This window comes from Pelodiscus sinensis, chromosome 2 (assembly GCF_052426305.1).
Source record: "Pelodiscus sinensis isolate ZL-2025 chromosome 2, ASM5242630v1, whole genome shotgun sequence".
Lineage (NCBI taxonomy): Eukaryota > Metazoa > Chordata > Testudines > Trionychidae > Pelodiscus > Pelodiscus sinensis.
This window is the reverse complement of record NC_143053.1, coordinates 223,658,861-223,680,815: the sequence shown is the minus strand read 5'-3', so window position 1 is coordinate 223,680,815 and position 21,955 is coordinate 223,658,861. Positions and strand designations below refer to the sequence as shown.

General features: G+C 39.5%; 1 protein-coding gene across 2 annotated transcripts in view; it reads right to left on the bottom strand.

The window, feature by feature from the left end:
• The window catches only part of PLXDC2 (plexin domain containing 2), a 409,726-nt gene that overhangs the window by 234,672 nt on the left and 153,099 nt on the right, over positions 1–21,955 (bottom strand). For both annotated transcript variants that reach the window (XM_075922487.2, XM_075922486.2), the window contains exon 2: positions 3,173–3,384. In XM_075922487.2, the coding sequence (XP_075778602.1) occupies positions 3,173–3,384 (212 nt within the window). The remainder of the gene's footprint in view (positions 1–3,172; positions 3,385–21,955) is intronic.

Genomic DNA, 21,955 nt, shown 5'->3' with positions numbered 1-21,955 from the left:
TCAAGAGTATCATTTACCAGCCAGTAACTTCCATGTTATTGCAAATAGGAGCTGCAATTAGCACTGCGCAAACTGCAATATTGAAAAAACAAAAACAATTTTCCCTTGCTTCTCAGTCAGAGAAGCCTTATAATTTTTGACTGAAACACCACTGTCTCCACAGAAGGCTTTGTATTCCTTGTTGTTCTTTATCCAAAATAAATATTTAATAATAATAAATAATAAAAAAGTAAAATAGTTGTGCCACAAAAACTGATATTTGCTTTATTCATTCAAGAATAAGTTCTCCTAGAATTACAGTATAAATGGGTCTGTTGTTCTGGAAGCAAAATACAAAGAATAGAAATGTATAGAATTCAGAGTAAACAATTACTTATTCCAAGAGGTATTCTGCTTCAAGAATATAGAGTACTTTTCATTATTTAAACAAAAAGCAAGTAAATATTGTTTTAAAAACATCAAATCAATCAGCACTGAAACCTTTACCTACTATCTATCTGCAAACACAAAATCTAACCAGAAAGTGGATATCCAAATTGCAACTGAAAAATAGATCAACTCCAAAAATCCCTGATGATGCCACAGCACTTTTGGTGGCCAAGCTCTGTGACTTTACCCTCACCTTCAAACCAGTGGCACCGCTATGGGCACACACGGCCCGACAATATGCCAACATTTTTATGGCTGACCTGGAACAACGCTTCCTCAGCTCTCATCCACTAGTGCCCCTCCTCTACTTATGCTACATTGATGACATCTTCGTCATCTGGACCACAAGGAAGGAGGCTCTGGAAGAATTCCACCATGATTTCAACAGTTTCCAACACACCATCAACCTCAGCCTGAACCAGTCTATATAAGAGATCCGCTTCCTGGACACTACAGTGCAAATAAGTGATGGTCACATAAACACCACCCTATACCGAAAACCTACTGACCGCCATGCTTACCTATATGCCTCCAGCTTCCATCCCGGACACACCACACAATCTGTTGTCTACAGCCAAGCACTAAGGTACAACCTCATTTGCTCCAACCCCTCAGACAGAGACAAACACCTACAAGATCTTCACAAAGCATTCTTAAAATGACAATACCCACCTGAGGAAGTGAGGAAACACACTGACAGAGCTAGACATGTACTCAGGAGCCTCCTGCTGCAAAACAGGCCCAACAAAGAAAATAGCAGAACACCATTGTAGCAGAACACCTACAATCCCCAGCTAAAACCTCTCCAACGCATCATCAGTGATCTACAACCCATCCTGGACAATGAGCCCTCACTCCCACAGACCTTGGGAGGAAGGCTAGACCTTGCCTACAGACAGCCTGCCAACCTGAAGCAAATTCTCATCAGCAACCATATACTACACCACAGTAACTCTAACTCAGGAACCAATCCCCGCAACAAACCTCGATGCCAACTCTGCCCACATATCTACACCAGAGACACAATTACAGGACCTAACCATATCAGCCACACCACCACGGGCTCATTCACCTGCACATCTACCAATGTACTGTATACCATCATGTGCCAGCAGTGCCCCTCTGCCATATATATTGGCCAAACTGGACAGTCCCTATGTAAGAGAATAAATTAACACAAATCAGATATTAGGAATGGTAACAGACAAAAACCTGTAGGAAAACACTTCAATGTCTCTGGACACACACAGTAGCAGATTCAAAAGTAGCCATCCTGCAACAAAAAGCCTTCAAAAATAGACTTCAAAGAGAAACTGCAGAACTAACAATTCATTTGCAAATTTGTCACTATCAATTTAGGATTAAACAAAGACTGCGAGGGCATCTCTAAACTACTTTTTTTCCGAAAGAGGATATGCAAATTCTGTGGGAATTTGTATATCTCCTTCTGATCTCACTTTCGAAAGACGATCTTTCGAAAGTGAAAGTAGTCTGGATGCAGTTTTTTTTTTAAAAAAAAACCCTTTTTTGAAAAAAAAAGTATAAACCCCATTTTTTAAGGAAGAGTGGCTTTTTTTTTAAAGGGGGGGGGGAGGGCAATTTCCTGAAAAAAAAATGAATCCAGATTACTTTCACTTTCGAAAGATTCTCTTTCAATTCCGTGGGAATTTGCATATCCTCTTTCGAAAATTCTGTGTGATCTAGACATAGCTTCAATGACTAGCCAACTACAAAAGCAGTTTCTCCTTTCTTGGTGTTCACACCTCCACATGAGCTGCTAGAAGTGGGCCACATCCTCTCTGACTGAATTGACCTTGTTATCTCTGGCCTTCCTCTTGATTGGTACTGTTCTTTTCATGTGCCTGTTTATTTATACCTGTCTCTGGAATTTGCAACTACATGCATCTGACAAAGTAGGTCTTTGCCCACAAAAGCTTATGCTCCAATAAATCTGTTAGTCTGAATCTGCATAAACAACTAGAAGTCTTGTGGCACCTTATAGACTAACACAGCTGCCTCTCTGATAAAAATACTCAAGTTACTTCTCACCAACTAAACAGAAGAAGAGCCTCAAAATACTTAGGACAAATTCTGTTCTCAATTATACAGTTGTGAACTAGAAATAACTCCACTGATGTCAACAGAGTTTACAAAGGGTGAATGAAAAGAAAATCTGGCTCTTCAGAATCTTGAGCAATTAATAAACTTTAAATCGTTTCACTTCTAAGGATCCATAGTTTACTGAGGGCAATGGGGAAATTTTCTATTGACTTCAGTGCTCTATGAATCAAGGCCCATATAGCACAACAGGACCCTGCTATAACAGTAATACAAATAATAAATAATAAATAATTGTAAGTTGCTCCTCTTTCCTTTTCAAGTCTTCCAGCAAGAGCTTCTAATGATGCCATAAAGCTTTCCTTGAGTTGTACAGCAAGGAGACAGGCAGCTTCCATCTTTAAACATCCAGTACAGTGGCGGAAATAAAAATCTTTCCCCATGAGGGGGATCCCTTCTCAAACTCTCCAAGCCAAGTAACTGGAGAAAAGAAACTGGAGTTCACATGGTAACATGTTAAATAAAGTACTAGGCAATTAAGGTGGCCTCAGTTATCAAACTTTAAATGCATTGAACTAATTTTTTAGCTTTTAAAAACATTTGTAGGGTTCTGGGACTTTGATGCATGCCACTGTTCACAGTATAGTTCAGAAATTAAATAAAGTTCACGTGGAATGATCTCTACCTCAATCTGCGTGGTGTTGTCATGTCCCTCGTCAAGCAGTAGGTCTGTAAAGCCCCCAGGCTCTGAGGAGTCCTGCCCCATGCTGGCTCTGTTAGTATCAACTGATTTGAGAGACTCTGAATGCCTTTTCCACCTGTGACTGTACAGGTGTGAATCCATTTGTACATTTTCCTCCACTCGAGGGAAGCTCCGAACAACTTCATAAAATACACCTGTACGACAAAAAACAAAAAAATAATGTAGGGGACAGATGGTTATTGATTAGTTGGGATCCAAGTAGCTATCACAGCCAATCTCTTTGTTTTATTGAACATAAAAGATAAATAATAGTGTGAATAATTACAAAGTCTGATTATTTCTTACAGAAAAGTCTTATAAAATTAAATAAAAGTTGATAATCTTTCCATAGGCACTTTAAAGCATCCTGTTTAATTTAATACAATGCTATATATCAGATATAAAGTCTATAAACTGGTTTTTTTAAATGTACAGTAAGAATATCATTTTATTAAATTTAAAAGATTTGAGCAATTTTTGTTAAGGCCTGCTAAATTTCTACAGAGCACTATTGCTGTTTTCACTCCTGTCTATTTCATGCCTTTAGAAAACCCCTTCTATCACAAAAAGATTGACAATCTCCATGCTGAAGATTCTACTTCCATCTACTGAAGCAACTCTTCTCCCTAAACAAAACCAAACAAAAAAAATCTGAAACGAACAAAACAAAACACTCAATCAAAACATATCTCTCGGCAGAGTTTTACCTCCAAAAGGCAATAAGAACTGGACATTCATGTCCACTAAGGCCTTCATTATTGCTGTTGATTTCATGTGGAAGACATTCAGATGCTATGGTGATGGATGTCAATTTAAAAACATTATGATACAAATTAAATAATGAAGATATTCCTATAAGATCTGTTTCAGTATAGAAAAAAACATTGCTTGCTGTGTGATGACTACTGATGAATGCTAATGGGTGTGAAATATATGGATATCAACAATGTCCTTAGCACAAGTATGTAATCTCATGGGATATGTTTTATCTCCCTCTTGTGGGCATTACAGGTACACTTATCTTATGAGCAAAACCACCACAAACAATAACTCTTGAACTCAACCTAACAGACAATAACAATGCATTTTTCATTTACAATAACTGATTTGATTTATATAACAATTAGGGCTATCAAGTGTTTAAAATAGTTATGATTAATTGCATGGATAAAAACATTAATTGTGATTAATTCTGAGATTAACTGTGCTGTTACTAATAGAATAACATTTATTTAAATATTTTGGATATTTTCTATATTTTCTAATATATTTCAACTACAACACAAAGTGTACAGTGCTCATTTTATATTTATTTTGATTAAAATATTTGCACAGTAAAAAACATATAGTATTTTTCAATTCATCTAGTACAAGTACAGTAGTTCAATCTCTTCAACATAAAAGCTGGACTTAAAATGTATAATTATAGACAAAACCTAAATTCAAAATTTAAAAATGCAAAACTTTAGAGCCTCCAAGTCCACTTAGTCCTACTTCTTGTTCAGCCAGTTGCACTGAAAACAAGTTTGTTTACATTTGCAGGAGATAAGGCAGATATTGTTTACAGTATCATCTGAAGGTGAGAACAGGCGTTTGCATGGCATTATTGTAACTGGCGTTTAAGGTGTTTTAGATATGCTCAAGATTCATTTGTTCCTACATGCTTCAACCACTATTGTGGAGGACTTGTATCCATACAAAGGACAGGTTCTACCAAAAAATTATCTAAAGCAGTGTGAACCAGTGATGTTCACTTTCTTCATCTGAGTCAGATGCCACTAGCAGAAGTTTGATTTTCTTTGTTGGTGGTTTAGATTATTTAGGTTCTGTATCCACACTGGAGTGTTGTTCTCTTATGACTTCTGAAAGCATACTCTACACCTAGTCCCTCAGATTCTGGAAGGTAATTCAGAGTCTCAAGCCTTGGGTTGAGTGTGCTAATTATCCTTAGAAATTTCACAATTTGTACCTTCTGCACATTTCTGAAGTGAAAGTTGTTCACTTTGAGAACACACGTGCTGAGTCATCAGCCGAGACTGCTACAACATGAAATATATGGCAGCACTGAGTAAAATAGAACTGGAGACATACATTTCTTTTCCCAGGGAGTTCAGTGACATAATTAATTAACACATTTTTTAAAAACAAGCATTAGCATAGAAACATGTCCTCTGAATAGTGGCTGAAACATGAAGGGACATAAGAATGTTTAGTATATCTGGCATGTAAACACCTTTGAATACTGGCTGTAAAAGTGTCATGCAAATATGGCTGTTCTCTCTTTCTGGTGAAATTATAAATAAGAAATGGCACCATTGTGTCCTGTAAATGTAAACAAACTTGTTTTTCTTTGTGACTGGTTAAACAAGGAGTAGGATGGACTTGTAGGCACTAAAGTTTTCCATTGGTTTGTTTTTGCATGCATTCATGAAACAAAAAATAATAATATACATTTTCAAGGTGCACTTTTACAGTAAAAAAAAAATACACTACAGTATGTATATGAGGCAAACTGCAAAATACTATCTGGTTAGTGCAAATATTTGTTATAAAAATAATATAAAGTGAGCACTGTACAGTAGTTTTTTCAAATACAACAAAAAATAAATATGAAAACATAGAAAAATATCCATAAATATTTAATGTCAATTGCTATTCTATTGTTTAATTTTTTTGTTGTTAATCATATGAACTAACTTTGATTAATCGACAATCTTAATATCAATAGTTATCATTTATATTTTCCTATAAAGCTTTAAAGGCCTTTACTAAAATCGATGTGAAATAGGTAAATAATATAATCCCCATTTTCTGTATGGAAGAACTGAGAAATATTTTTTACATTTTATTAAAATATATCCTAACATTGCTGTAAAATTGTATGGGACTTTCCAAACATCAATTAAGGCACAGTCCATGCCCACAGAGAAGCTGAATTGGAACTCAGGAGTTTCTGATTCCCAATCACATGCTTAATCTATTAGACATCGTTACCCTCATGTTAACATTACAAAGAAACAAAATATGTGCCCAATGCTTCAACCTTTCCTTATGAATAATGATGACTCATGCAATAAGGCCTTGCAGAACTGGACCCAACATTCGGGGTGCAACTACACAGCAGGGCTTAACTCAAAATAAGCTATGCAAACTGAGCTACATCAATTGCATAGCTTATTTCAAAATAGCTTATTCTGAAATTGGGAGCGTCTACACAGCATTTATTTCAAAATAGAGCACTCTTCCTCCAGCTTCCCTTACTCCTCATACAATGAATGTTACAAGAGTCAGAGTAAGAAGTCCTTCAGCCAGGGCCGGCCCACAACATTTCGGCACCTGAGGCGAGAAGATCAAATGACACCCCCATGCCACCTTTTCTCCTGCCTGCCTGTTATGTCTCTTGTGCCCTCCTACCTCCAGCACAAAACTCCACCATCTCTGTGCATCTAGAGCAGAGAGAATACATATGCACCAGCAGCAGACACAATATTCTACACTCTGGGTCCTAGTAGCATCCCCTCCTCTCCTCCCCCTCCCCCCCCCCCCACAGTTTGGCACCTGAGGCGGCCACCTCAGTTCACCTCATGGTAAGGCCAGCCCTGCCTCCAGCTTGACAATATTTCAACATTATTTATATTTCAACATTATTTAGAAATAACTGCCTGCTGTGTAGACGTGGACTAAGTTGTTTTGAAATAACACTAGTTATTTCAACATAATGTTGCTATGTAGACATACCCTTGGATTGGTTAAATAATATTTATAATCACATGACATTACATAGTTCACCTGGTGCAATATGAAGCGTTTTCTTTATCACATTCCTCTGAAATGTCTGAAATGGTGATAGGATTCATGAGGCTCAAGAAGCAGGATAAAGGAGAAGGGGAATTACAGTCTCATATACTTGGGTCATATTTTGCCTCTCCACACCACCAGAAGCAATGTTTCAGTACTCTGCATTGCAATACTGGAGATCAGGTATGACTCTTATCACCAGTTCTGTCCCCCATAGAACATGAAGGTAACAGTACTGAGAGCACAGTGTAACTGGCCTACCAGGAAGACAAAAGGTCTCTGAATCCTCAGTAGTGCCCTTCCAGCTGATTTAAGAGGCAGGATCCAAAGGGGACATCAAGAGAAGAGTTACAGTAGAGAAAAGAGTGGGGGAAAAATTCATGCTGCTGAAAAATAAATTATCAGTCAAATTGTTTCCATTGCTCTTTTCCCTTGCAGAGACTGAGTCAAGCAAAATGGCATTTCCAAAGTCCAGACAGGTAACAGGTACATCTTCCTGCTGACACTTTAAAGAAAATACACTGATAACTAGCATTTGAAAGATTAAGGGAGCAATAAGGAATCCCTGCTCTTTGGCACGTAAGGAAGTTGGGGGGTGGGAATGGTACCAGCCATCACACCTGGCAGACCAGAGTCAGCTGCAACACTGACAAATGTTAGGACAGACTTCAGGTTGCTGTACAGTCTATTTTGGGACCCTAGCCAATAAGGTACTGCACTTCTCCTCCAAACTGTTTGATCACTCTAAACTACCTGGAAATTAATGTGAGCAGAAGGTGGTTAATCCCTGAAAGAATCTGGCCTTTAATGGCCATTCTTAAAGCAGAGTAAGTTCTCACAGGCCGTAGTCATCTCCAGAAACCAGCTAATCCAGGTGCAGGTAAAATATGGCTCCCACAGGCCAGATCTGGCAGTTTGGCAGGCCACATCTAGTCTGCAGGAGCCTCATCCAAAATCCCTGCCAGCACCACCTCTGGCACACCAGCCCTTCCCTTTCCTTCACCCTCTGCCTCCCTCATGCACCCCTACCCCAGGGCACAAATCCCCAGACTCTGCAGCCCAATCTCCTGCACGTCCACCTGCACCTCTACCCCAGGTCACAAACCTGTCCCTGAACTTGCACCTCAATCCACTATCCCCAGTCATAACCCAGATCCCTGCACCCCCTCCTACATCTCCCCCTCCAGGTCAAAATCCTCACCTGCATACCTTCTCCCAGACCCTGCATATCCTACAATCCAGTGCCTTGCCCCAGGTCACAGCCCCCTCCTAGATCCCATGCTCCCTCCTGGACCCCAGTTCCTTACCCCATGCTCCCATCTACCCCCAACCTCCATCGCAGACCCAGTACCTCCTTCATTAATATAATGGAAGAGTGTGGCCCTTGGCCACTTACTAAATTCTTAGAGTGCCTCCCATTAAAAATTCTTGCCCAACCCTGAACTAATCTCATTGCTTTCTTTTAGTCAGTGGCATTTACAGTCCCATTTCACTATGTTTTCTGAAAGGCTTACAGTACTTATCTTCAATAAACTGCTTCAGATTTCCTTTTTTTATCTAGCAATCAGCCGCCAGAGGCAGAGGGACCCCTCAATAGCTGAACTGACCTATTTTGTTATCAACTGCCAGTCACAAATCCATTCAAAGTTACCCCACCTGCTTCACCTCAGAAGAGCTCATCAGAATCTTAAGGGATAATGGAGCCTCAGGTCACACAGTGCTGACAAATATGACAAACTTAAGATGCGTTTACTGCCTGAAATACAAATCGGTATGACAAAATGATTGAAAACACCAAGTTACTATATCTGTAAGCATCCTTATTTTGTAACCAACTCTAGGAGGGAAGTGCAGGGCTGTGTACACACACCCATAGACCCTGTGGCTACACTGTAGCAAGAATCACAAATCAGGAGAATTACTTCAGGTTACTAATATAAAACTGAATTTAGCATAGCCTTTTTTGATATGTCAGATAATGCAAGTGGGTAAAAGTACAGTTTCCTATTTGAAAGCCCAGGTTCAAACATGGATTAGGCCTGTTTTTCGCAGTTTTTGTACAGATTTCATTATTTTAGTTGTAGCTGTGATTTTCTACTTAAATATGTAAATTGGTGCTACTCCCAGTTTAAGGCTATTCTACAGACTTCTGCCACCATAGCTGCGTCAGTCAGGGGTATGAAGAGCTGTGATCCCTAATCAATACAGTCATGCTAGTAGAAGCCCCTGGTGTAGACACATTGCATTGGTACAGTTGCACTTCAACTGTAGGGTGCATTTATTATACTGGTTAAAAAAGCACAATGCCTATATAGTATACCAGTATTTCTATACTGGTAAAATGCTTCTAGTATGCATACAGCCCTGTTCTGGAGATAGTTCTTATGACATAAAGGTGCCTTCCACAGGTAGAGCTTATTATTGTTCTCTCACAAGAATAAGTTATACAGGAATAAGGCAAACAAATAAACTGTGTCCACTTTCTACTTCTGTCAGTATAGCTGAAGCAGTAAAATTGTGTGTGTAGCTATGGCCTGAGGCATGAAGTCAGTCTTGTGATCTCTCAACTTCCCCTGTAAAGGCTGCATGTTCACATTACAAAATTACTGCAGAATTCAGCATGATTAAGTCAGGATTAGCAGAATAGGGATATTGCAGGTTAAGTCTGGGGTAGAAGAGCAGAGCTACACTATGGAGTTCCTCAGATATTAGAGTTATAAGTAGGTTTGCCACCCATTTGGCTTTCAATCAGAATTCCTGGTTGAAAAGGGACCGTGGTGGTGGTTCTTGTCAGCACTGCTGACTGGGCCACTAAGGGAATGTCTACATAGCAGGGCTAAAAACTCGAAATAAGCTACACAACTTGAGATATGCTAATTGGGTAGCTAAAGTTGAAATAGCCTATTTTGACTTTTGGTGCTCTCTGCTTTACAGTTATTTTGAGATAGAGACTCTTCCCCCGAGTTCCCTTACTCAGGAGTGGCCCTAGACGAGCTGCCGGCAACTGGCGCCCTATGCGAAACGCGCAAACGGCGCCCCCACCTCCAAAGCCCTCAAAGGCCATTTATTTTGGTGCCCTAGGCGACCACCTAGGTCGCCTGTATTGATGGGCTGCCACTGCCCTTACTCCTCGTATGAGGGTAAGCAGTCCTCCAGCTCAACATTATTTTCACATTATATTGAAATAACTGCTTGTCTGTAGATGTGGACTTTGTTATTTTGGAATAACATCAGATATTCTGAAATTACGCTGCTGTGTAGACATAGACAAAAAGTCTAGTTGGTGGGAGAGCAAGTCTAAGACAGGCTCCCTGTGGCTCTTGGAAGTGATGATGTGTCCCTCTAGTCTGTAAACACATGAGTAGCCAAGCAGCTCCGCGTGCTGTCCTTGCCCACAGGCACAACTGCCACAGCTCTAACTGGCCACCAATGAGAGCTGTGGAAACAGTGCTTGTGGGCAGGGGCAGCATGTAGAGCTGGTTGCCACTGTGCCTCTGGGCTGCAGGGGCATGCTGACCACTTTTGGGAGCCGAAGAAAGTAAATACCAACCAGAGACTGCACCCCTCACTCACTCCCAAAACCCAACCCCCTGTCCTAGCTCAGAGCTCCCTCCTGCACCCAAGCCCCCTCCTAGAGTCTGCACCCCCTCCTGCATCTCAACCCATCTGTCCCAGGATGGAGCCCCAGCACACACTCAGAACTAGGGATGTTAAATTTAGATTAATCAGCTAATCGAATAGTTGATGCAAACTGCATCGACTATTCAATTAGTCGATAAGGGTGCCTCCGCCTTTGAAGAGTAGCAACAGCCCCAGGGCTGTTGCTACACTGCAAAAGTGAAAGTGCTGCGGAGAGCACGAGGCCAGCAGGGGACTCAAGCAGTCCCCCGCTGGCCTTGTGCTTCCTGCGGTGTTTCAAAGTGGCAGTGCCACATGGAGCTCGGGGGAGAGTGGGGAAATCCCCAGCTGACCCCAGGCTCAGCACGGTGTTGTCACTTTGAAGCACCCCTTCCTTTTCCTCCCCCTCCTTGCTGCCTCTTTCTGAAAGAGGCAGCAAAGGAGTGGGGAAGCGACTAGTTGACTAGTGTGTTGACTATCCAATAAGCATTTGCTTATTGGATAGTCTACTAGTCGTTCACATCCCTACTTAGAATGCCTCATTTCTGGCCTTACCCTGGAGCCCATACTGCTCACTGATGCACTCACCCCCTCCCACATCTAAACTCATTGCCCCAGCCTGGAGCCTTTTCCCACACTCCAAATACCACATCCCTGCCCCCTCCCTGAGCCTGCACTGGAGCCAGAGCCCTCATTCTCTCTCACACTCAGACCCTCTGTCCCAATCCAGCGAAAATGAGTGAGTGCACAAAGATGGGGAAGAACAACTGACAGAGGGAGAGGAGATGGACAGGGCGGAGAGGCTGGGAGAAGGGATGGGACAAGAATGTTCATGTATTGGAAATCAGAAAGTTGACAACCCTAGTGATAAGAATTTTTTAGATTTCATATAATGCTTGTAGAATGCTACCTCTTACTCAACAAAAGAAGGCACAGACACCAGACAAGTCATTGTGGAACATCAAAAGACTGTAGATTGCCTCTGCCATACTACCGAAGATGAACACATACAAGTCCTTGTCCCATTGCAGCCTGAAAGCTGGGGGAAGGAAATAAAAATCCCTGTTAAAGAGGTTAACCCTATGGTGCTTGAACTCTGAGAGATGAAGATTTCAAATCATGGTTATCTCTAAAGGACATATAAAACTTTACATATTATAGCTACTACTGAAACCTTTTGGAACCCAGTACCACATCTAATTTGTGTGTGTTTACCTACTTTAACCTTGGAAATAGCTCATTTCTTTTTTCTAGTCAATAAACCTTTACTTTATTACAGGATTGGCTACTGTCTTTGGTGAGAGAGCTAAGGTGCATTTGAATTGGGGTAAGTGATTAGTCTCTTGGGACTGGGAGCAACCTGCATCTTTGGGGATCTTGGTGTAAGTGACCATTTCTCATTGCACTCAGCTTGCCTACATGGCGAGTTAGACTGGAGAGCCCAAGGGGTCTCTCTATGACTTTATGTTAAGGCTGGTAAAGTGCTTCAGAAGTTCATTTGTTACTGTAAATAATAAGCAATTTCTGCAGAAATAAAGTAAATGTCAACTAAGATTCATGTCTAACACAAAGTTATTATCATTTAGAATGTACTATTTTGAAGTTATAAAATCAATTACAGACATTCAGACTTTTTGTCCTTCACAAGTTGAATCCACACACAGTAAATAATTTTAAAGTCACATCAGTTAGTTCCTAATGAATAGATTTGAATCAGTTTCCGGAACCTCATTTTCATAAGACCATTACAGTCTGTTTCTTGTCCAGACTAAACTATTGTAATAAAATTTAATGTTTCAATTTGTCCCTGAAATATATTAGTAACTTAATATGGGTTTAGACATTTGCAATAGCAATACTTTAGCCTTTGACTGTCACAAATGTCCACAATGTTGACTGAAGAGATGTCAAATCCCACCTAGCTTTCATATCTTCAATTATGTCAACAAAATCATTTAACATAGTCTCTAGGGGTATGTCTACACTAGCTCATTAATTCGAGCTAGGTAGGCAAATCAGGCAACCGGAGTTGCAAACGAAGCCTGGGATTTAAATATCCCGGGCTTTATTTGCATGTTCCCATCTGGCCGCCATTTTTAAATCCCCCTTAGTTTGAACGAACTGCCCACGGCTACACGCGGTAGTTTAAAGTTAATCTGAACTAAGTCCTTAGTTTGGATTAACTGTTACACCTCATTCCACGAGGTGCCTGATTTGCCTACCTAGCTCGAATTAACAAGCTAGTGTAGAGATACCCTAATTGAACACTACATATATTCATAACTAGCCTTGTTTTATTATTTATAATTTGTATGACCATCTATCTAGGAGCTTTAGTCATGCACCAATACCTCATCATGCCAAGTGCTGTAAAAACACAAAACAAACAAATTGGTTCCTGCCTCAACTAGCTGATAATATAAGCATAAGACACTGTAATAAAATGGATACCGACAGATAAGGGACTACATTGGAAACAGTGAGACAATAATGCACGTAAAATAAGTGCTATCAGTACACATGTGGCCTAACCACTGTCAAGAATTTTTGTAGGCATCGTGGCAAGGGAAAGTTTTAAGGATGGATGAGGACAGTGAATTTGTACCATTTTGTGCTGCAGATATATTTCACTTCCTGTTTCTACAATAGACATTTAAAAGTAATGCTTCATTGTAGGAGGTGCTGGAGCCAAGAGGAAAAGAAGGCATATATCATCTCACCATACCAGGCCCTTAGATTGAAAGCACTCTAGACCAGGGACTTATTTTGCTTGTTACTTTTGTTTTAGCTATAGTGTACTTGCCACTCCATTGGGACAATAAAAATAGAATAATAATTATATTAACAATGTGTAGTGTAATTTTTTATTATTACACACCAATTTCTGTGGTGACGTTAAAAACCATTTTGTGAAGAACCCACAGAGAAAGAAGACTGCAATGATTCTAGTTAATTTTTGTTTGCAAAAGAAACGCTACAATAAACTTAGCTACCATATATAATAAAATATGTCACAGTGCATTCTAGCTACTATTACTGATCATAGAATGAAAGAAATGAAGGGAACTTGATAGGTTGTCTAATATACCGGTAGTCCCTGCCACAGGCAGGACTAAGCACTCTCTAGACTAGTGTTTCTGAAAGTGTACTGCACTTACTGTAGAAAGTGTACTGGCTCCATTTTGTCTTTTTCAGTCAAGGGGAGCTGTGGGAAGCGATGGCCCAGCCCACACCACTTCCTGTGGCTCCACTTGGCTGCAAAGGACAAAATGGAGCCAATGGGAACTGCGAGGCTCCGTGGCCGTGGCGCTGGTACATAAACAAACTGGGGCGGCCAGTTAAAGTGTTTCTGAAAGTATTTCCGTGGTACACTTTCAGAAACACTGCTCTACACTATTCCTGGCAGGTATTTGGCTAACCTTTTCTTAAAAACCTCCTATGATGGGGATTCCGTAATAATCATTATCATGATTATGTTCTAATTATGTCTCTGGCATTTTGTACAGTGATGACGCTCCTCTGCTCCTGTCTGTTTCTGGCAAGTCTCTCCAGCTATGCCCCAGGTTTTTCAGCTCAGCTTTCGAAGTTCTTTTCTGTGTTGTTTTCAAGTGGTTTCATTTACATTGCCTTTAATTGTCCATCTCATTGGTTCTCTGGTAATAGAACCAGTTTCCAATCCATGTCCAACATCTCCTAACAGTGATGGCACTCACAAACTATTGGCTGCACTGTGGCTGAAACCTGTTCTTTAACTGCAGAAGGAAGACTGATTCAAGCAGGAAATGCTCTACTCCCTTCTTCAAAAGGATGGCAACACCCTCAGGCTACGTCTACACTGGCCCCTTTTCCGGAAGGGGCATGTTAATTTCAGAGATCGTAATAAGGAAATCCGTGGGGGATTTAAATATCCCCCGCGGCATTTAAATAAAAATGTCTGCCGCTTTTTTCCAGCTTTTAGAAAAGCCGGAAAAGAGTGTCTACACTGGCCCCGATCCTCCGGAAAAAGCGCCCTTTTCCGGAGGATCTTCAAAGTAGGAATAAGATCCTCTGGAAAAGGGCACTTTTTCCGGAGGATCGGGGCCAGTGTAGATGCTCTTTTCCGGCTTTTCTAAAAGCCGGAAAAAAGCGGCGGACATTTTTATTTAAATGCCGTGGGGGATATTTAAATCCCCCGCGGATTTCCCTATTACGATCTCTGAAATTAACATGCCCCTTCCGGAAAAGGGGCCAGTGTAGACGAGCCCTCATGGTGTGTTGTCTACCATCCCATCCAAAATACAGCAAACTTTCTCCTGAGAATGTTGTTAATCTTCCTGATCCTGTCCATCTGCTTCATTAACACCCAGGATGTATAAGCTGTAGTATCTCATCTCTACTGTGACCTGAGCTAGCTTCTCAATTTGGTACATAGTCCATACGTTCCAAAAAATAAGTATTGTTTTTGTCTTGCTGTTGAACACTTCAGTCTTCATGTCAATGGCTTCCTTTTGGCTTTAACCACAGACAGTCATAGGGGCCACTGACTCCTGAAGGCCATCACACACAGTAAATTCAATCTGTCTGTAATTTTTCTGTTACTAAAAAAAACAAAACAGAACAGGATACGGTGGTTAGCCCTGTTCCTAACCCCAAACCTGTAGGGCCAGACCAAGCCAGCATAGGGGAACCTGCCAGGAGCAAAAAGCCCCCACCAACACAGACTCTAGGGATAGTTAGAGCTTGTAAGCTGTCCCGTCACAACAAAGGATGGGCACTCAAGGACAGGATTTCACAATGTCCCCAGGCAACTTTTTCTAGTGCTTAACTATGCTGACAGGAAGTTTTTTCTAATATCTAACCTAAATCTTCCTTGCTACAATATAAGCCCATTATCTGATACAGGAATGGGACCTCCAGTCTTAATACAATATAATTAGGCAAAAGAAGCATTCCAGCAGAGAAGCTTACTTTTCCTTTGTTAAAGATTTCATCTGTTTCAAACTTCTATGAGTCTGTTACATCCTCTTCTTCACCTCATAAATTACTGGCCTTTGGTGGCATGAGGGAAGCTGCACATAAAGTGTATGATTCCTTTAAACTATTTCCCTGGATGACAGAATCCACTATAAGAAAGAGAAAGGCTAAAACAAATTCAGACAATGCTAAAGAGAAAGGGAAGTAGTTAACTGACCTCCATCAATTAAGTACTTATTAAATAATCAATACTGTTGAAGAGTGCAATTTCTCCTTCCTATCTCCACTTCCCTCCCCTTCATTTTAGAATGTAAGGGTAGATACTACCAAATTAACTAATCTCAGCCTGAATAAGGAAAATCAATATTATTGTGTTGTTCCGTATAGAGTTGCACTTTGCCCCAGAAATTGTACTTCCAGTTATCCATATTCTGCTCTACAGTGAACAATTGTTAAACATTAATGTTTGCATTCCATGCAAAGAGATTTCATACGTCTTTGACCAGTGGCACAGCGGACTATTCTGATATTGTTGATGCTCCAGAAATTCAACAGTACAGTTTATTATGGATGACATTTGAATAGAAAGTCTAAAAAAGGTATGCCAATAATGTTCTCAAAATAATTTTACATTTGCTTTCCATCTCAAAATTTAGTTTTATAGAGAGCAACTGTTTTAATGTGCCTTTTCCTGTGCAATATCAAAGTACTGCACAAAAAAAAGCAGAAAATTAACATGTTTTATATTAGCTGTGATTTTTATAATTAGTTGTAGAAATAATGGCAAAAAGTTATGCTAATTTCTGAGTTTTCAATCAAAATGTTACTATTATTCAGTTAATATTCTAGCCTGTATTCTGTTTGCCTATAAGGTACAACACTGAAAAAAAATATCAGATTGAGGAGAAAAATCAAAATTGGCCCATTACCAAAAAATAAAACAAACAACCTCCCCCCCAGAACTATCCATCTAATATTCTATGTATTCAAACTTAGCATTTTCTCAGTCTGGATTTGAGATCATTCTAGAGCATGCTAACACTAACATTTCCTTATTTAGACTCATTGCATCGTGTATTGAGAAATATTTTTTCTAGGAGTCAAGTGTTAAAAAAACTAATTGTGATTAATTGCATAATTGAAAAAAATAAACGTGACTAATTGTGTGATTAATGGCACTGTTAAACAATAACAGAATACAATTTATTTAAATATTTTGGATTTTTCAAAATTTTCAAATATATTGATTTCAATACAACACAAAGTACAAAATGTTCATTGTTCATCTTATATTAATATTTACACTGTAAAAAAGAAATAGTATTTTTCAGTTCACCTAGTACAATTACTATAGTACAAACCCTTTATCATAAAACCAGAACTTAAAAATGTAGAATTATGTGCAAAAATAACTTTATTAAAAATAAATTTAGAGCTTACAAGTTCATTCAGTCCTACGTCTTGTTTAGCCAGTCACTAAGACAAATACGTTTGCTTACATTTGCAGGAGATAATGCTGCCCGTTTCTTGTTCACAATGTTACCTAAAAGTGAGAACAGACTTTTGTAAGACACTCTTGTAGCCAGCATTGCAAGATCTTTTGTCCAGTGCACAAAAGATTCATATGTCTCTTCATATTTCAACTACAATTCTCCTCCAAGGAGTTCAGTCACAAATTTAATTAACACGTTATTATTTTAATGACTGTAATTAACATGTCTTCTGGAATGGTGACCAAAGCGTGAAGAGAAATATGTATATTTAGCATACCTGACATTTAAATACTTAGCAATGACTGTTCTGAATTCCCATGTGAATATTTGTTCTCAGTTTCTGGTGACTATATAAATAGGAAGTGGGAAGCATTATCTCTTGCAAATGTAAACAAACATATTTGTCTTAGCGATTGGCTGAACAAGAAGTAGGACTGAGTGGACTTATAGGCACTAAAGTTTTGCATTGCTTTGTTTTTGAGTGCAATTATATAACAAAAATCTGTATTAGTAAGTTGCTCTTTTATGATAAAGAGATTACAATACAATACTTGTGTGAGGTGGACTGAAAAGTACTATTTCTTTTTTCACACAATGCAAATATTTGTAATAAAATAATGTAAGGTGAACAGTGCACTTTCCATTCTGTGTTGTCCTTGAAATCAATGGATATGAAACTACAGAAAAGGAACCAAACATATTGAATACATTTTAAAAGGTATTCTATTAATAGTGTCATATTGAAATTTATTAAATATTTTTCATTAAGTGCATGAGTTAACTGCAATTGACAGCCCTACTATGCCATGATCAGACATTAGCATTTAATGAAGCCCACTATTGTATATTCACATCATAAAAATAAGTGTCTGCCCAGGACTAGGGTAAAACTTCTTCATGATGGTTCTTCACTCATCACTAAAGTGCACAATAAGCTTTTAAGCAGGAAAAAAATCAACACTTTACTTCATTATGATGATATCAAATATCTAGCATTATTAATTCTAGATTTCATAGAGGCAATAAAAGAAGGTGGGAAAAAATGAGACAGAGTCTTGCAGACTATTGGGACCATTTCCCATAAGGGGCACTGACAAAAAGCAAACAAAAATCAGCTATTTATATAACTTTAATGAAGCAAATATGTGGAACTTCCTTGCATCAGTGTGCAAGAAGAAGACCACATAGCATCTGTGATATTCCAAACTGTGTCAGTTTGTCTAGTTTCTCACCTTTCAAGCAGGTAATGGTAAAAGCAGCCCTGGTGAAAAAGTTTAGTTCGTTTTAGCTTGAGGGAAAGCCAAAGACTAAAAGCAGAAGCAGACCGTGAGGGATTCCAAAAAGATCTCACCAAACTGAGTGACTGGGCAACAAAATGGCACATGAAATTTAATGTGGATAATTGTAAAGTAATGCACATCGGGAAAAATAACCCCAAATATACATACAGTATGATGGGGGCTAATTTGGCTACGACAAATCAGGAAAGAGATCTTGGAGTTATCATGGATAATTTTCTGAAAACTTCCACACAGTGTGCAGCGGCGGTCAAAAAGGCAAATAGGATGCTAGGAATTATTAAGAAAGGGATAGAAAATAAGACACAGAATATCTTACTGCCCTGTATAAAACGATGGTACGCCCACATCTTGAATACTGTGTACAGATGTGGTCTCCTCACTTCAAAAAGATATTTTGGCCTTGGAAAGGGTTCAGAAAAGGGCAACTAAAATGATTAGGGGTTTGGAACGGGTCCCATATGAAGAGAGGTTAAAGCGACTGGGACTTTTCAGTTTAGAAAAGAGGAGACTGAGGGGGATATGATAGAGGTATATAAAATCATGAGTGGTGTGGAGAGGGCGGATAAAGAAAAGTTATTTATTAGTTCCCATTATAGAAGAACTAGAGGACATCAAATGAAATTAATGGGTAGCAGGTTTAAAACTAATAAAAGAAAGTTCTTCTTCACACAGCGTGTAGTCAACCTGTGGAAATCCTTGCTAGAGGAGGCTGTGAAGGCTAGGACTATAACAGAGTTTAAGGAGAAGCTAAATAATTTCATGGAGGTTAGGTCCATAAAAGGCTATTAGCCAGGGGATAGAAATGGTGTCCCTGGCCTCTGTTTGTCAGAGGCTGGAGAGGGATGGCAGGAGACAAATCGCTTGATCATTGTCTTCGGTCCACCCTCTCTGGGGCACCTGGTGCTGGTCACTGTCGGCAGACAGGCTACTGGGCTAGATGGACCTTTGGTCTGACCCAGTACGGCCGTTCTTATGTTCTTCTTATGAGATGAAAGTATACCGCTTAACTGGTGGATTAGCTAACCACAGTGTTAGAACACTGACTTCTTTGTAGCATGTACAGGCTAAGCATGTTAATTCCACTGCCACCGGTCTGGGCAAGATACTTTTGTTCTCAATATGCCTGTCAGAGTCAGTAATATTAGAGTTTGGAGGGTAATCATTTTCATGGACAGCCTTTAAGACTGACTGTGGACCCTCCAACTCCCTGACTCAATGTCACACCCACACTAAAGACAAGATCTAATAGCAGAAGCCAGGACATACAGAAAAGAAAACTGGGTTAAAATGACCATTTAAACGGAAAAGAAACACAATCCATGATTTAAATCTAAACAACTTTGCATTGTATCTTTTCATAATAATAATAATAATAATAATAGTTCCCAGACTGTCCTTTCTACTGCAGAAATTGGGGAACAAGGATGGTATAATGTGGTGTAACAAAAAAAAAAATCCATATTATTCAAACCACAACTGTCCCACATCACCTCTGACATAGGAAAAAATCTATGATCATGCTGTTAGCAAATTAGTGCCTAAATATGAAAATCTCCTGTGGGCCCTTACTCAGTGTTTACTCAATACTTCTTGAATCAATGAAAATGTGCAAAAATGAGAACTGAATAAATCCAATGCTCATACTACTATTTAGAATTTACATAATCCTGTAGATATAGAGACAAGACTATGGAATCTGGCTGTAGGGTGGATGAAAAACTTAATACAGATGTCAGCTCATTCACCTTTTGTTTCACGGTCAGTGGTAAAAAGGGAGTAGTTGGTGCCCCTAGCCATTTCTCAAAATCTCAGCCTATTGGAACGCCTCAAAAAGAAGGAAACAAATGTGACCACCTAAAAGTTTTTAGTAGGTGATGCAATATTGCCAGCCATGAAAAAAGATACATATTTTTGCTGCATCTGCAGGCAGTCGGTCTGGTTTTCAAAGAAGGGAAAAAAAACAATTTTAAGATAATCTGAGGTTTAATTCAAAGCAGAGCAGATACTAATTAAACATAAAAATTTCTTGGTTTTCATGACGAATTAAATGAGAATATCTTTTTTGCAGTACATGAAGGCTGAAAAGGTGTCAATCTGAAATAGTAGCACAGAATTTGCCAAGATCATGTTAGCTGCTATTGTATCTATTGATTTATTTTTAGGCATTGATTGATTTTTTTTTTTTTAAAGTGAAGGTTTAACCCCTGAATATACCACAGAGTGCTGACGAGACAGGCTTTTCATGGACCCTCTGCCAAGAGTAAAAGAAAAAAAATTGGCACTCTCAAACAGGGAATTGCTCCAGCTTTCAAGAAAAATAAAGACTGTCTCGCTGTGCTTAAGCAGTGGGTTTCATGGTTGAAAAATATCTGAAACCTTAGTGCTTTATCATGTTTTTTGATCTTTACAGATATGCAGATATGTCCATCTAGCCAGGCTTTATATTAGGTTTTCTTAGGAACAAGAGCTGAGAGTTTTTTATTTTGTTGTTGTTGTTGTTGGGATTTTTTTGTTTGTTTGGGGATTTTTTTGTTTATCATGTCTACATCATCGACAGGATTTCCCCACAGAAAAGGAATACCCAAATGCCTGAGAAGTATAGCTTTATAGTCAGTTTGCACCACCAGTATGGCACAAAAGTGACTTCATCTAAATACTCAGAAGCAGGTTTACATTTATGCTTCTGTGAGGATTCCAACTGAAATATAACAAGAGTTTTACACAAATTAAATTGTTACTCCTCTGTGAGTCACTAAATGTACAAAAGCAACTGACAGAGGCATTTGAGGGACCAAAGGCTGATGATACTTTTGCTGCACTCTCAGTGAAGGTATGGTTTGATCTAATTAATGCCAAATGACTCATATAAGGACAAAACAAAAAGGTGATTCAGAGTAATTAGAAAATTACTTAGATAACATAACATAACAGAAATTCAGAGATTCTATGGACTGATTCTAGAATAGGAAGAGGTTGAAACATGACTGATATACTATAAACGTGAATTATTTCATTTTCTTATAGGCAATGTTGTTGTAGCCAGTTTGATCCTAGGATACTAGAGAGACAAGAGGGATGAGGTGATATGTTTTATTGGGCCAACTTCTGTTGGTAAGAGAGATAAGCTTTCAAGATTACACAGAGCTCTTCTTCAGGTTCTGGAAACTTCAGACCAGGAGTCAGCACTCTATGGCTCAACCAGATATGGCTCTTTTGAAGTTGGAGCCCAGCTCCCTCGTGCTTCCCCCCGCAGCAGGGGAGCCTGTCCTGATGCTACAGCAGGCCTAGGCAAAACAATCCAGTCTGCAGTCACAGCAGGGAGTCCTCAGGCAGAATCCCCTGCTTGCCCCTCCCCCACATGCCTCTCAGAAAAGCGTCTGCGGGGCCATTTGTATTTCACACACTGTGAGCTGGGAGGAGAGGGGGGAGTGGTGCTTCACGGCTGCTCCTGCCCCCAGCACAATCCCATTGGCCGGTTCCTTACCAATGGAGGCTGCCTGTTCCAAGAACAGTCTGTTCCAAGAACAGGCAGTGCGTGAAACACCAATCCCCTCTCCCCTCAG